Source organism: Stigmatopora argus, chromosome 5, assembly GCF_051989625.1.
Source record: "Stigmatopora argus isolate UIUO_Sarg chromosome 5, RoL_Sarg_1.0, whole genome shotgun sequence".
Taxonomy (NCBI): Eukaryota; Metazoa; Chordata; class Actinopteri; order Syngnathiformes; family Syngnathidae; genus Stigmatopora; species Stigmatopora argus.
Window position 1 is genome coordinate 5,993,545 of NC_135391.1, and position 14,954 is coordinate 6,008,498.

The 14,954-nt window shown below is 39.6% G+C and overlaps 2 protein-coding genes across 2 annotated transcripts; both read right to left on the reverse strand.

Annotated features, from left to right (window-relative positions):
- Positions 1-36: 36 nt before the first annotated feature.
- c8h22orf15 (chromosome 8 C22orf15 homolog) lies at positions 37-3,493 on the reverse strand. The gene is made up of 6 exons (XM_077600723.1): positions 3,005-3,493; positions 2,139-2,506; positions 1,924-2,010; positions 897-1,019; positions 291-365; positions 37-183 (listed from the first exon to the last, which is right to left on the reverse strand). The coding sequence occupies exons 2-6, from the start codon at positions 2,161-2,163 to the stop codon at positions 56-58; spliced, it is 438 nt and encodes a 145-aa protein (XP_077456849.1). The 5' UTR covers positions 2,164-2,506; positions 3,005-3,493; the 3' UTR covers positions 37-55.
- Positions 3,494-5,105: 1,612 nt separating this feature from the next.
- Positions 5,106-11,369, reverse strand: adora2aa (adenosine A2a receptor a). Its single transcript, XM_077600717.1, is given in 4 exon segments — positions 5,106-6,904; positions 6,906-7,623; positions 8,674-9,327; positions 11,158-11,369. Coding segments are annotated over 3 exon segments (1,287 nt in total). The 5' UTR covers positions 9,012-9,327; positions 11,158-11,369; the 3' UTR covers positions 5,106-6,673.
- Between the last annotated feature and the right edge of the window lie 3,585 nt (positions 11,370-14,954).

The following is a 14,954-nucleotide window of genomic DNA, read 5'->3' on the forward strand; positions in this document are numbered from 1 at the left end:
ATGAAGGTGTCCCCAGATAGCTTGGGATCTGACACTTGCAATCCAACAAGCACCATCACTTTGGACAGTCGCTTTTGCTCAAGTTCTTGCCGCTAACAGTCTTTGTTTTAACCCGACTTTTCCGCACTGAATTGACCTTCTTGTCCTGCTCTTCGCCTGGGTTGCACACTTTCCTCAGGGGTTCTGCGGCAGTCAAAAGAAACAAAAACAAACAACAACATTGCATATTTCTGTGAGATTTTTCCATGATATATTTTTTCTTTTTTAGTTTACTTGTCATGCGAGATCACCTGTAAATTCTGGATGACACTGGCTAACATTTTGTAAAAGGGAAATATACTTCAGCCCTTCGTCATTATCATTTCCTAAAAAAACAGAAGAAAAAAAGTCGATTTTAATCCTCCCAGCATTTTGTTATATCAAAATTATACATGCATATACGTCATACACTTGTACTACAAGTATGTGTAGTTGTGATTCCGGTTTGTGTTCTTGCCCTACAATAACTTTTACTACAAGTACTTGCCTGTACAAGTAGTACCTGTACTACAAGTACACGTACGTATTGGTCTACAAGTACGTGTCCCGGAACTAAGCATTGAATACCAACCAGCACAACAAAACCAGCCATTTTCTCGTTTCTACTTGAAATGCATCATGGGTAGGATCATGTGGATGATGATTGTCCATTGCCAAGCACTTATCTGACCGGAGTTGAGCACCCCTATTGTACATTATAGTTTTGATCCTGGTTGCAGTCCAATTTTTGTCCACTGGTCTTACATATTGCTCCTTTGAATGACTAGATGTTTTCAAGGTTGTAGTTGTAAAGGGCTTTCTCGTATTCAAATTATGTATATCTACGTAGGTTTTGTAGATAAGAGAAGTGAACTCACGGCACACTTGAAGAAGGACATAGAGTTGCCTCTCTGCCAATAGGCTGCTGGCCATATCCACGCGAAGCTGATTGCTTTCTAAATTCACCAGCGTCCCGTTGCGATTCATCAGGTCCACGCTGTCTGGAAGATACAAATGCATTTTGTTAGGATAGATTATTTAAAAAAATGTTTTTATTAATAAAGAAATACAAGAAAATTGATCAAAATAATGAAAATAAAATGGGGAAAAATAAAATACATAAAAAAATTAAATAATTGTTTCAAAAATAAAAATAGAATGTTGAAATAAAAATTACATTTAAGACTGACCGTATGTGTACATGTATACATGTATCTAGTATATGTATGTGTGTATGTGTGTGTGTATGTGTGTGTGTATGTGTGTATGTGTGTGTGTATGTGTGTATGTGTGTGTGTGTGTATGTGTGTATGTGTGTATGTGTGTATGTGTGAATGTGTGTGTGTGTATGTGTATGTACATGTATGTACATGTATGTACATGTATATATATATGTATATATATATATATGTATGTATATATATATATGTATATATATATATATATATATATATATATATATATATATATGTGTATATATATATATATTTCAGCAACATGCTTATTTATTTAATTATTTATATATTTATTTATGTATATGTATTTATTTATTAATTAACTTATTACCTATTTATTTATGATTAAAATGTCTTTTCCTGCGTCTGCATTCTCACCCTCTTGCTTCTGTGACAATGAAATTTCCCGAATACGGGATGAATAAAGTTATCTAATCTAATGTAATCTAATTTTAAAAAATGGATCATGCTTTTCTAATCCAGCAGGACAGATGTGAAGTTAAAATCTTATTTGCTGTAACCTTGTCTTTTTGCATAATTAAAAAAAACAACAAAAAAACAGAAGAAAACAATGTATCATGCCCAAAGCTCAAAAAGTGACTTAGCGCATTTAGATTACAAATTATCGATGACTTTAACTTTAGAAAAAAAAAAGAGGGTGAAAGAGTACCTTTCAAGTCGACGCCACAACGTTCCTTTAAATTTTGCACAAAATGTATCAGTTTACAGTTGATGTTGAACATTTCCATTTTGCTTTCTGTAAAAAACAAAACAAAAACTGAGTATTACAATTGGCACAAGCTCAGCCATGCCACGAAACCATTGAGCAGTTATTAGACGTGTAACCTCATGAATAATATAGTACGCAATATGAATATTACAAACCTCCAAACAGGACGGTGACAAACATTTCTCCTTGTGATTATTATTATTATTATTTTTTTTAAAGATGGTTTTCCTCAGTTTTTCACTTGAGTTCTTGCCGGTTTCCAGCCTCGTCCTTGTGTTTATGCCAAAGATCTCGGGGAGTCGCCGACACGTGGGGATCCAAAATGGAGGCGGCTCATTTAGTTTTGTGCTCTACACAAAAGAACTTGGCTTGCAGGGCGACACTTTGTGAATGAGATGCGCGCACACACGATTGCATCCTGTAAAATCTAGCTCCCGTAAATGAGTGAAAAGGGGGTCTCCATGGATTTTCCACACACAGACACAAAGGAACTCTGGCCCCTGAGGAGGAGTTTTTTTATGGCCTGCAACAGAGAAAGTTGTGGTTAGAGTTTAGAATTCTTACTGTTAAAAGTGAGACCGGGTTAAAAACGTTGTTTGCAAAATTTTACTCGGACAAAGTGAACATCTTAAAACATAAACAGTACATTAATTGTGAGTCCAATATTTAAAAAAAAACTAAAGTTATTTCTATTTTGCTTTTAATGACCTTTCCAACAAGGCAACACTTTTTAAAATCCGGCTAAATAGCAACATTTTCTGTTCCGATGTGAGGACATTTAAAATAATAAAGTCCGTGAAATGGCGGCTAAGAAAGTCAAGGAATATTGAACTTTCCAACGGGCTTCAAATCAAACCTTTAAGCAAAAGTTTGGCTGGTGGGAGTTTATTCAGAAATGGTTTAGTAAGAAACAAGACAACAAAAATTCCTTTCAAAGGGTGTATAAACCAAACACAACATTATGCGACAATTGTCTGGTTTTAGCATAACCGCTCACAATTACATCCGTGGTTGGACTTACCTTATAAATCGGTCTTCTCAGTCCAACTAGGAATTGAACTGGAACTGGAACTGATGCCTGCTACTTGCAAAAAGTTGAGAAATTAATATTCCATACAACAGGGTCCATAAATATTGGTACACAGACTCAATTCTCATCTTTTGGCCTCCAAACACCTCCCCATTGGATACGAACTGATACAAACAACATTAGAGCAAAGCAAAAACCACCCAAAGATGATAAACAAGTACTACTAGAACATTTCATAAAGGTGACAGAGGTAAGAAAGGGGCAAGTAGGCCCTTTGTTGGCTTTGATTCCTTTGTCGCTATGATTATTTAACACCCGCATAGTTTTTTTGAGCGGAAGAAGGAAGGAAATGAGATGCAGGACCACACGAAACCAAATGGGGACGCTTGATCTCCCAAAAATCCCAGAAGAAGAGGAGTTTGCCATCGTGGGAGGCAATGGGCAAACTCCTCTGGAACTGGTCCAGACGGCGGCGGCTTTTTTGGAGGTCGCCAAAGTACAGACTCTGAAATTCAAAAAAAGCAATGAAGCGAATGACTTTAGTGGATGAAAAATTATAGATAAAGCTTTGATGTGTTTTAAGCCATTTTTGTGGTCACTACAGGCGACCTTCATACTATATATTTTTGCTCGTTATAATATATATATTGGTATTTATTATAATGCAACCATCTATGTAACTTGATTAATAATGTTTTTTTACAGTTATAAATAGAAAAATAGTCACCCGATGATGCAGTGGTTCTTCCACATGACTTCGGTGCAGGGCAGTCTGGGTTCGATTCCAACTCGGTGGCCTTGTGATTGCAAGTGTCAGTGTTTTTTTTCAGTGTCATTCTGCCCTGCAATTGGCTGGCAACCAATTCAGCGTGTCTTCTGCCTGGTGCTTGTAGTTAGCAGAGATAGGCTTCAGTACCCCCTGCGATCCTTGTGAGGATCCTTGTGGACTACCTGTGCATGGCTCCAGTTTTTTCACCTAGGTCTACAATGTCTTGTGTGTCTTGTGTCGGTCTTGATACTGCAACCAAGAAATTTCCCGAATAAAGTAGAAATAAAGTTCTAATCTAATCTAATAAAAGGTTCAGAAAATGAATGAATGAATGAAATGTCAAATGATAAGATGTAGTGTGGGTGGAAAGCCAGCAAGTGTCAGTGTTGTGAGAGCCTTGACTGCATGTTTTTGTTCTTGTTGTTGAGTTTTGTTTAGTTTTTTTTCCTTTCTCATGGAATAGTTGAAGTCAACAGGGAGTTGCACAGGCGAGGCTACAATGCAGTCATTGTTCACATTCACAAAAGTACAGTCTAAAAAAAAATGGAGTAGAAAATCATTGAGGAAGAAAAAAAAATGATGAAAGGCAGTCCTGAAACCTGAATTTATCTGAAAACCAAAATAAAACACGACTGCTTGAATTCAAAAGGCAGCAGACAATGGCATTTCATTCCTTCTAAATGAGCATAAAATGTCTTTATCTTTGACAGTTGCAACAGAAGAGGAATTTTAGCCATTTTGTCCGCTCAGAATAGTAACTGTGGCCCTTGGTGGTCCCGGGGTGAATGTCTAAAAAGTACTTGAGACCCCCAGAGAACACTTCAAACAGAAGTAGGGCCTGACTCCTCTAACCTGAACTCACAGGGGAACTAAAAGTAATGCTGGGAAAATAAAGAGCTCCAAAGATAGTCTGGCTGATTAAATATGCTTTTTTTCCCAGGATGACTAAACCAGATCTTCCATAGCAATTGTACATCTAAATTGGGAAATGGATCCAAATACGACAGGGTCAACATTGGAACTACTCTTCCTGATTTGGGAAAGTATTTTGTGAGCTTTTAATTCACAAAAGCCAATTTAGAACACACACACACGCACTAAAGAAAGATGACATGTGGTTGCTAGGGACAACAGCATCAACTAAAATAAACAGTGAAAAAAAACAACTATACAAACAGATGGGAAAGACTAAAATGAGGACAGGTGGAAATAAAAACTCTTGACGCAATATTAAAAAAAATATAAAGCTAAACATAATAGAAGCAAAGTCAACAACACATTTTGATACTACTATATGTGACTCTTCAATAAAATACAAATTCATTAAATTATTCCATGTTTATTTAAAACGTACCCTTGTGAGGATAGGCTGAACATAAAAGTAAAAAATGAACATTTAAATGCATTTTCCAAATAACTTAAGGTATACTGAAAATGAATATGATGAATACAATGATTTTTTTTTGCCCTTGATATTGGTGAGATCAATTTTAGAGACAATTCTTATACATTGCTCATACACAAACATCCCGAAAACCACATTTAATTAAATACAGAAATTGAGAGTTGGCTGAAAGGAAGGCATTTGTTCAAAGGCACATTAGCAATTTTCAAATGAAATTGGATTGAAACAAACTGATAATTGTATGTTTGCAAAAATTAAAAATCTTTGCAAACACATGTAAATACGTGAAAGATCCTTTTTCCGGACACATGACTGAGCAAAATGGGATTTTCAAGTGGTTGCACTAAAATGGTGGGAACCAAATATCTTTTTATTCCCAAAGGGCTTATTTTGATATTAGCAAAAGACACGAGGCGCCACACTTCATTTGCTCTGTTGGCCACACAAAGTCATCACCAGTCCAAATCTGGGCCTTAATCATTTAGTTTGACTTGCGGTATACAGCAGCGTTTTCTGACCTTTATTAGACCGAGGCAAATTTTTAACATACAAAGTCTCACTGCATACAAAAAAAAAATTAAACGCATCCATCAAAGAATGGGAGAGAACTTTTTAGATGACCCTTTATTCGTCCCGTATTCGGGAAATTCAGTTTGTAGCAGTAGCGAGCACAGACACAGGAAAAGACAATGTAGACCTAGATAAAACTGGAACCACACACAGGAAGCCCACACAAGGTTGTGACCTTCTGCAGACTGAGGCTGAGGTTGAAAATATGCACTCATTTGCCTGTCACGGTATGTCACAGGTATGGATAGTTGGATAAATATGAGTCATTCCAGAATTGGGGGACATTTTACAGTGCATCCCACCCCCAGATATCGGCAAATTTGATACTGTAAATATGAACTACCCCAAAAATATCATTTATTACGTTATAATCAAGTCTTTGTTATCTATTATCATGTGCGGATTCACCAGGGTGGCAAAGCCCACCCTAAAAACAGGGTTGCCACCCTGGATGTCACCCCACTTGACACCTGTGGTGAATTTGACATCTACAAGCGGGGAATTCCAATATCCGACAGCAGCGAGCGGAGTTAAAGTTGACGTAAGATGTGGAACGCAGTGTCTTAGAGTCGTATAAACGACTAAAGTGATGCAAGTGGCAAGCTATTTTTCGACAAATCAGGTTGACGCCAGATTTTTTTGGGAAACTACTATACCGGCATGTTTTGACGAGCTAGTCAGACTGCAAAATAGCATTTATTTGAGCTCTCATTATGGTTCACAAAGACTTCTTTGCAGTCTATTATGATAAAAAAAAACTTTAGACCTGAATCAATAATGTATCAGAATAGCGGAAGCTTATTTTTTTCAAAAAGTTTGACGCTCAAATGTCCTCCAATTCTGGAATGAGCCGTGTACTAGTGCATTTTGGACTTTTGAAGACATTTTGACCAGTGGTTGAGGACTTCCTGGTGTGTCAAGAGAGCTCCCTCAAGATACTTTCGCGCTTTTTCCCGCTTAACGGTGATTTCTTCTCGGTGAAGGCGCTCTGATTCTCCGGGTTATTTACCTTGGCGTCCTGTGGCGCCAGCAAATTCCGTCCACCATGACCGACGGGTGTTTGAGTCAGCCTGACGGCATCCATTGTGGGACCGCTAGGAACGCCGAGCGACAGGGGGGTTTGGGACGCCGCCAGCAGACCGCCCCCCTACGGGGGAGATCCCAGCGGGGTTTTTGGCCGGGCCCGGGTCGAAGCCGAGGCCGTCGACCTCGAGCCGGATGGAGTCGGCGAAGCTGGCGCGAAGCGTGTCGCGACGACCGCCCTTTAACTCCGGTGGCTCCCGCCGGCCTAAAATGTGGCGGCGGATGATTTTGCGGAAGGTCTGGCGGAACTCGCGGATGCGGTAGGCGTAGATGAAAGGGTTGACCACGGAGTTGCCGTGCGAGAGGATGATGGCCACGTACAAGACGGAGAGCGGCGGACGCTGGCACTCGGGGCAGAAGAGGGTGAAGCAGTTGATGATGTGCAAGGGCAGCCAGCAGACGGCAAACAGTCCCACGATGATGGCCAGGGATTTGGCGGCCTGGACCTCCTTTTGGAGGGTGGAGCGGGACTTTTCCCCGTGGGCCGCCTTGACCTCCATCAGCTTGAGCTGGCGACGGGCCGCCATGAAGATGCACAGGTAGATGGCCAGCATGAGCAGCAGGGGGATCATGACGCAGGCTAAAAAGTTGAAGTACACCATGTAATCCATGAGCACCACCTCCTCAAAGAGGCACGTCATCAAGCCCGGCGGGCAGTCGCCGCTTTCTTTCGGGGATGACTTGTGCCAGCCCATCATCGGGGTGAGGCCAATGAGGATGGAGAGAACCCAGCAGACGGCGATGATGTACTGGGCGCGCTGGCCCGTCACTAGGCTGTTGTACCTTGAGAGGGAGAACGTTAGGAACATCGAAGATATTCGTTCGAAGCCTCTGCTGCAGCATTAGTGAAATTCCGCCCGCATGAAGTTTATTTTGTTATCATTCATCCAGTATTTTATTATTATTTGACCTCGTAGCTCCCTCGTGATGAAAACGGCACTTTTGCTGGTTAAAATTTCATCTGTTTTAAAAATGCTTTAATTTTCCCCATTTAAAATGTAACTTAATATGATTTTGTCCTTAAAGCCACCTTACGAGTTCCACGATTTGACCGTAGTTGCTCATTTTTTGGTGCTTCTAGTCATGCGGTTGATCGTTTTTGATGGTTGTTAGTCGCTCAGGATTTAGAGTGGCGCACAGTGATTTTAAATAACTGTAATATAAAAGCATTTATCTGCTCATCTTGAAATGTATACGAGGTCACGAGTGATCACTTACTTACGGGTTTGAATAAAACAATGAAAGCGTGCGAACCTGCCAAAAGTTAGATTTGTAATTAACTTCAATTCTGAGATTTTTCGCGTGGAAATGTTATCCGTGTTTTCCGAAAGGTCTGTTTGGATGCCAACGAGAAGGAAGGAGGTATACGCGGCAAAAATGTCATTCCAAAGGTCTTAAGTTTGCTCTGGACCAGAAGAAGGTCCCCCCCCCCCCGGTCTTGAGGAGGGGGGAAAGGATAAACAAACAAGTCCTTGTAAAGCTATTTTCAGGGTGCCTGTTCCACAGTGTGGGAGAGCAGCTGAAAGGCCCGATTTGCTTCGATCCCATTCTGCAGATGTCAAAGTGCAAAGGTTGCGGTCGCAACAACAACGGCCTTCCTCCCGTCACGTGTGAAATGTGTCAATTTGTAAACAGGAAACGCAATGCGGTCTCTGAGGTTAAGCTATGAGAAACCGTGATGAATTTTTTTTTGATCGACGCTTGCCCTATTCAGAAGAAAAATGACTTGATTTGGAATGTTCTCAATCCTGCTCAACATTGGAAAAGTCCTCCATGAAGGAAGGCACTTTCCAAAGCGGGCTGTTGGCATGAATCAAGATGGAGATGACTGACCTTAGCGGTAGCTTGATGGCAATGTAGCGGTCCATGGCGATGGCCAGCAGGCTAAAAATGGAGCTCTGGGTGAGGATGAGAACGAAGCAGGCGATGAAGAGACACCCGTAGAACTTGGAGCAAAAACCCACGCTGATGACGATGGCGAAGGGGATGGCCAGGACCCCCACCGCGATGTCGGCCACGGCTAGCGACACCACGAAGAAGTTGGTGTTGTTCTGGAGGTTGCTGTTGACAAACACGGCCCAGCAGACCAGCACGTTGCCCAGCACGGAGAAGGCGGCGATCAGCAGCTCCACCGCCATGTAAGGGGCAGCGATAGCGGGCTCTTCCAGCATGATGGGGGAAATTGGAGCGACGAGGAGGGAGGAGGCCTCACCTCGACCGCCATGGTTACGGCCAGGTCAGCATCCTGGACCCGGACCTTGCCTAGGAACCCGGTGGAGGGTTTTCGGACGATGAGAAGCTCCAGGGAAAAGCAGAATGAGTCCAAGTCTCTGGTGACGGGACCGAGTCAGGGAATCTGGCTCTTCTGACGAGAGTCTCTCTTCTACCAGATCCCAGCAGAGCCTTCCCCTTGGCGGAGTTTTCCCATGGAGCTCTCGAGGGCGTGCGACGATACCGGCGAGGCGCGCCAATGGAACGCTGACTCGTCTTCAGAGTCGAGAAAGAGGAAATGATCTTACAATGGAGGAAGTGTGCAACGTAGCCTCGCTTTTTAAGCGTGTTACGCGAGTATGCTGACTTTTTGCCCTTTTCAATGCTTTTCTGGTTGGTTTTGCTGGAAGAACTGCTTCAAATTGATGGAAAATTACAATTTAACTTGTGGTGTGCTTAGTTTTGACCGGAGATTCAGGTTTTTTTCCCCTACAGTTTTGTATTGTAATGCAATTCAATGCATTTTCACAGAGTAATCTTTTTTTGATTCAGTTTTCTACCTCAATACAAAATGGGAAAAAAAAGCTTTTTCCGACAGTATTATTATAAAATGATGTCAATAATATAGGGGACCTCTAAGAACCGAATCGGAAGAATTCAGCAGTGCTCTGACTAAGACATGAGCGGAATATTTTTTTAATCTAAGTGTATAAAAGTCCTTAAATAGCCGTATGTAAAACGTGGTATTCGTACACTTATAGTCAGGTAGCCAAAATCGGCATAACACTAATTGCATATGATTAAAATCTGATGACATAAGACAAATTCATTCTAAAACCCATTAACAAAATTAATGAAAAGTTGAGATTCCTCAAATGTTTCAGCAACTAAATAGTCAAAAATGGCTAAATTGTTCTGTACTTTTTGACTTTCTATGTTTGTCTTGCTGTAAAAGAATTATTTAACTGATTGTGTTAATATTTTAAACAACATAAGTCAGTCAGACAACCAATTGACATTGATTGGATGATCCATAGCCTTATTGTATGCATACTGTGGGTACAAATATAAATATTCGCATTCACACCAAAACAAGTAGAGCATAAAGATGCAAAAAGCAGCAGATGTCAACAAGAAGTGGGTAAAGAAGAAAAGCTACATTTTACGGTGGTTCACCGCATCTCCATTTACAGCTGCAGAGTTTTTGTGGCCTGGCAGGCAACTTTTTATAGTAATACTATAGACAACAAATAAAATAAAAAATTGACACGACCCGGATTGCCATCGGGACTGTTGAAAATGTGCGGGTGTACTGTTCAATTACAATATAGGGATAATAAAACTGAAAGATTTTCAACAGATTTTTGTCATTTCAGTTTTGAATTTAGGTGATGTGACTCTATTTTGTTAGGAAAACTGCTGCAAGGCATCCAAAAAAAGGGAAATAATAAATACAATTTATCATTTGCATCTTAGAGAAAAGCAATTTAAAAAAAAAAAACAGTATTTACAGGAAGTCTCCAGCTGGCATGGAGGCAGGCATTTTCTTTTTTTAAAAAAAGCAATGTTAGCCAATCAAATGCGACTACAGCAGATGTTTAACCCTAAAGCTCAAATGAAATTTAAATAACTGGAAAAAATACTTCACAATTAAAAGAATACTTCTCATAAAATATGAATGTGTATTAATGAGGTCATTTCCATTTAGTTTATGATAATTTGCAACACCTGCCTTGAGGGTAAATAGTCTTCGTCACATGCACCTGTGATTGAGTCTGTTGGTATAACTAACATTTACCAAAAAATGACTGCACTTTTAAGCTGTTTGGATTTATTTGTGAGTAAAAACAACTATTTTTCAGCAACTCTTTTACATGAAGTCCATTTATATCCTCATAGAACCCAGAACTTTGCCTCTACTAGAAAGGTAGTTTTATATAAACATTTTCTCTTGATACAAAGCTGTTTCAAACATTTTAGTTACAATCATTTTGTGTGGGGGGACATATACACTACTGCAATAACACTGAATTATCACTCACAGAAATACATCGAATAATACATTTGGTGCCAATTGGTCATTTGGAGCCGTAAAAAACAACTTACCTGATTTCTCTGTTGTTCATCAGCAATCAGTGACATGTGCTACCATGCTCTATCTATCTCTTCCTGCTTTATCTCAGCTTGCCTGCTCTGTGGGAATATTACTGATCGATAACTGTAGCTTTTCTTTGTTTTGTTTTTTATGACTCAGCGATTAGAGGCACACCCTCTCTGCATACAGTGCGTGGCTTTATGCCATCCAGTGAAGGAGAAGCTAAAAGTGTGGACAGATGTGGGCCTATCTCTTGATGACACACATTAGATTGGGACACCTGAGACGGGCGATTGTCTACTCATGCAGACGGCAAAGCAGAAGATAGAACATTTGGCATCGGAGTGTTTACAAGGGCTCTCATTCCCTTTAAATGGATTACAAGATTCTTAATGGACTTGTCAACAAGAGCAAAGCTGCTTTTTAATCAAAGATGAAACAAAACATGAATGTTCTCGGTCTTGAGAAATTTGTAAAAATATATGTTTATAGAGGGTACTTTATGGAGTTGAAGGCTAAATTATTATATATATATATATATATATATATATATATATATATATATATATCTAGATATATATCGACATATATATATATATAGAGAGAGAGAGATATCTATATATATTTATATATATGGATATAGATAGAGATATATAGATCTATATATATACATCTATATATATGTATGTATGTATGTATATATATACACACATCTATATGTATATATATATATATATATATATATATATATATATATATATATATATATATATATATATGTATATAAAAATATGTACAGTACAGATGACCTTAAACATGCTGTGAGATTAATTTGATAATTTTTGTAAAGATGAGAAAATATTCTTCAATGGGGAAGTCAATGACCTGATTTTTTTTCTCTTGGTGAACTTGAGTTGGGCTTCTGAGTATCATTTAAGTATACAAAATACTGTACCAATAAAAAGACGATATGACATTTGTGCTTTTATTTTGATTTCCTATTTGAATTGGCAGTTCAGTTTTGGTCTTTTTGTTTGTTTTGTCGTTGCTGACTTGTACTCATTGCTTGCCACCAGGTGCTAGTTGAACAAATAAACCTTTAAAAAGTTGTTTTTACATTGACTGCACCTTTGTCAAATTTACCAACCTTACAATAGTTGGATTAGGTTTAATGTTATTTTGTAAATTAAAAATGGCAACCAATGACTGAATTTACTATAAAGCACTTTGAATTACCTTGAATTGAGATGTACACAAATATAACTTGGCAATGGCTATCAAAAACACTTATCCTCACAAGGATATCGGGGGCGCTGGAGCTTATTTAAACAAACACCCTGAATTGGTTGCCAGCAAATGCATTGAACTGTCCAAACAAGCAGACTTAATTCCACTGCATCCCGAGATGTTAACACAAATAAAATGTCTCTTTGAATGTAAGAACAATGAATCATGATAAGAAATCAAATGATGGAAGGTGTTTTGTATTCTTTCACTTGGGCACTCCATGAAATGTCATCAGTGATTCTTCATAACAACAAGGACAAAAAAAAAGATTCCACAGTCGGTTCGAACCTGAAAAGAAAATTTTATTATTTATAGGCAACATGCAGTCCAAAAAAAAAGACCCAAGTAGGTTCAGTGGAATTCTTGGAACATTTTCAAGTAAACCAAGGCAAGCAAAACATGATAACGCAGACTTGGTAAAGAAATTAAAAAAACTGCTTAACGTTCAAGGCCTTGCTGTGTAACGTCTCTTACTTAAAAGACGCCAAGGCGTTCACCATTTCAATATGGGCGCGCAAACATATTCCACCCGGAGCCAAGAATCCAATTGTTCCCGTCACTCCCGGACAATCCAGGTGGGAATAATAAGACAAATAGTTCAGCAATGGATTCAAGCAAGTCTTGGCTTTATAACCCCCAAATGCACTTAAATACTACACATTTATACAGACACAAAAGTTTCTGGTGCTAAATCACTGGATGTCAAACGCAGCTGCGCAGATGGCGGTGACGCGGGTTTTGCGAAAGTGAGCCATTTGAAAACAACGCCATTGCTATCGATACCAGCTGGCAGCCTCCTCTAAGGCAAAAATCAGCATACAGTAATGCGCACCAGACGCACTGATCTTATCAAAAGGCCTTATTAGTGTTTCTCAAGCGGCAACATCATCCGTTTTTTCCACACGAAAAGAAAACGGCAAGTTTCACACTCACCAAAGGCGTGACCGGACGTTTGGTCGCCCGGGTGAATATAATTTTGAGAGCTGGTTTCAACAGTAGATATTTAGATATTAAACTCTCTCTCATGAATATAATTTTGAGGGTACTCGGACGATTCGCAGAAAGACGTTTGGCCGACGGAGAGTTCACCGAAGGACGTTGCGCCGAAACGGGATTGGCGCGCTCGCCCCGCCCCCGGATTGTGTGTGTACAAGTTTTTCAACCTCGGCCCGCGGGCCATATACGGCCCGTTACAGATAACATTCATTTAGGAATAACAAGGGCATGTACTTCCCCCCGCTGGACATATTTCTAAATACAAGTACGTACTACAATGTGCTGCCATTTTTTTATTTTATCCTTGCGTTTAAAGTAGTAGCCATTTGGACACGCAATGTAATTTATCAAAGCTGGGGATTGATGTCTGACACTGAAAAAACAACACTAGAAGACTTATGTGAAATTCTAAGTGCCTTGGACAGACTAGAGGGCTTAGAGAACAACACCTGAAAATGCCATGGAACACACTTTTACTTCGTTTAATTTTAAATAATTTCCCATTATTTTAGGAAATATATATTCAAAATGATTTGCTGACAACCTTAATTCAAAGATTAATCTCAACGTTTTCTATGCTGGTGTAAGTTTTCTGGAGTAGGATTTCTGGATTTACAATTTCATCACAGTAGTACATACTGTTACTACTATATTTCTTCTGTCACGTACTGTTCTGCGTGATCTCCAAATGGCTACTACTTTATACACAAGGATAAAATAAAAAAATGGCAGCACATTGTAGTATGTACTTGTATTTAGAAATATGTCTAGCGGGGGGCAGTACATGCCCTTGCTATTCCTAAATGAATGTTATCTGTAACGGGCTGTATATGGCCCGCGAGCCGAGGTTGAAAAACATGTACACACACGATCCGGGGGCGGGGCGAGCGCGCGAATCCCGTTTCGGCAAAACGTCCGTTCGGCGAACTGTCCGTCAGCCAAACGTCCGTCGGTGAAATGTCTTTCGGTGAATCGTCCGGTCACAAATTTTGAGAGCTGGTTTCAACAGTCTCTGTCATGTTGTCAAACGTCCGGCGACCAAATGTCCGGGCGACCAAATGTCCGGGCGACCAAACGTCCGGCGACCAAACGTCCGAGTACCACAAAAGGTTAAACTGTCGACTGTTGTGTGCCCGTGTGTCGTGTTGCTACTCTAGTCGTGGATTATATGGCCAAGATGGTGCATCTTTTTTTGTAACAAATTTCTACTTCCAAGCAAAAATCATAATACAGTGATAAGAAACATCCAAATAAATATTGACCAGTTAAATGGAGGCACAATTGACAAAGCATCCGCCATGTTGCTAGCAGGACAGATACAAATGTCTCCCCAATGTATATATTCGGCATCTGTACAATAATGTTAAGTCACAGTAGGAAGTTTAACGTGTAGGAAAAAAAGGCAAATGTTCTCTAACATACAAAGAGAGTATTTGTAAAGAAGCTATTTTTTTGGACCATCCAACAAAATGAGGCCTACTTCTGGTTATTAATGAGCTCAAATAAAATAGTTAGCTTTGTGTGT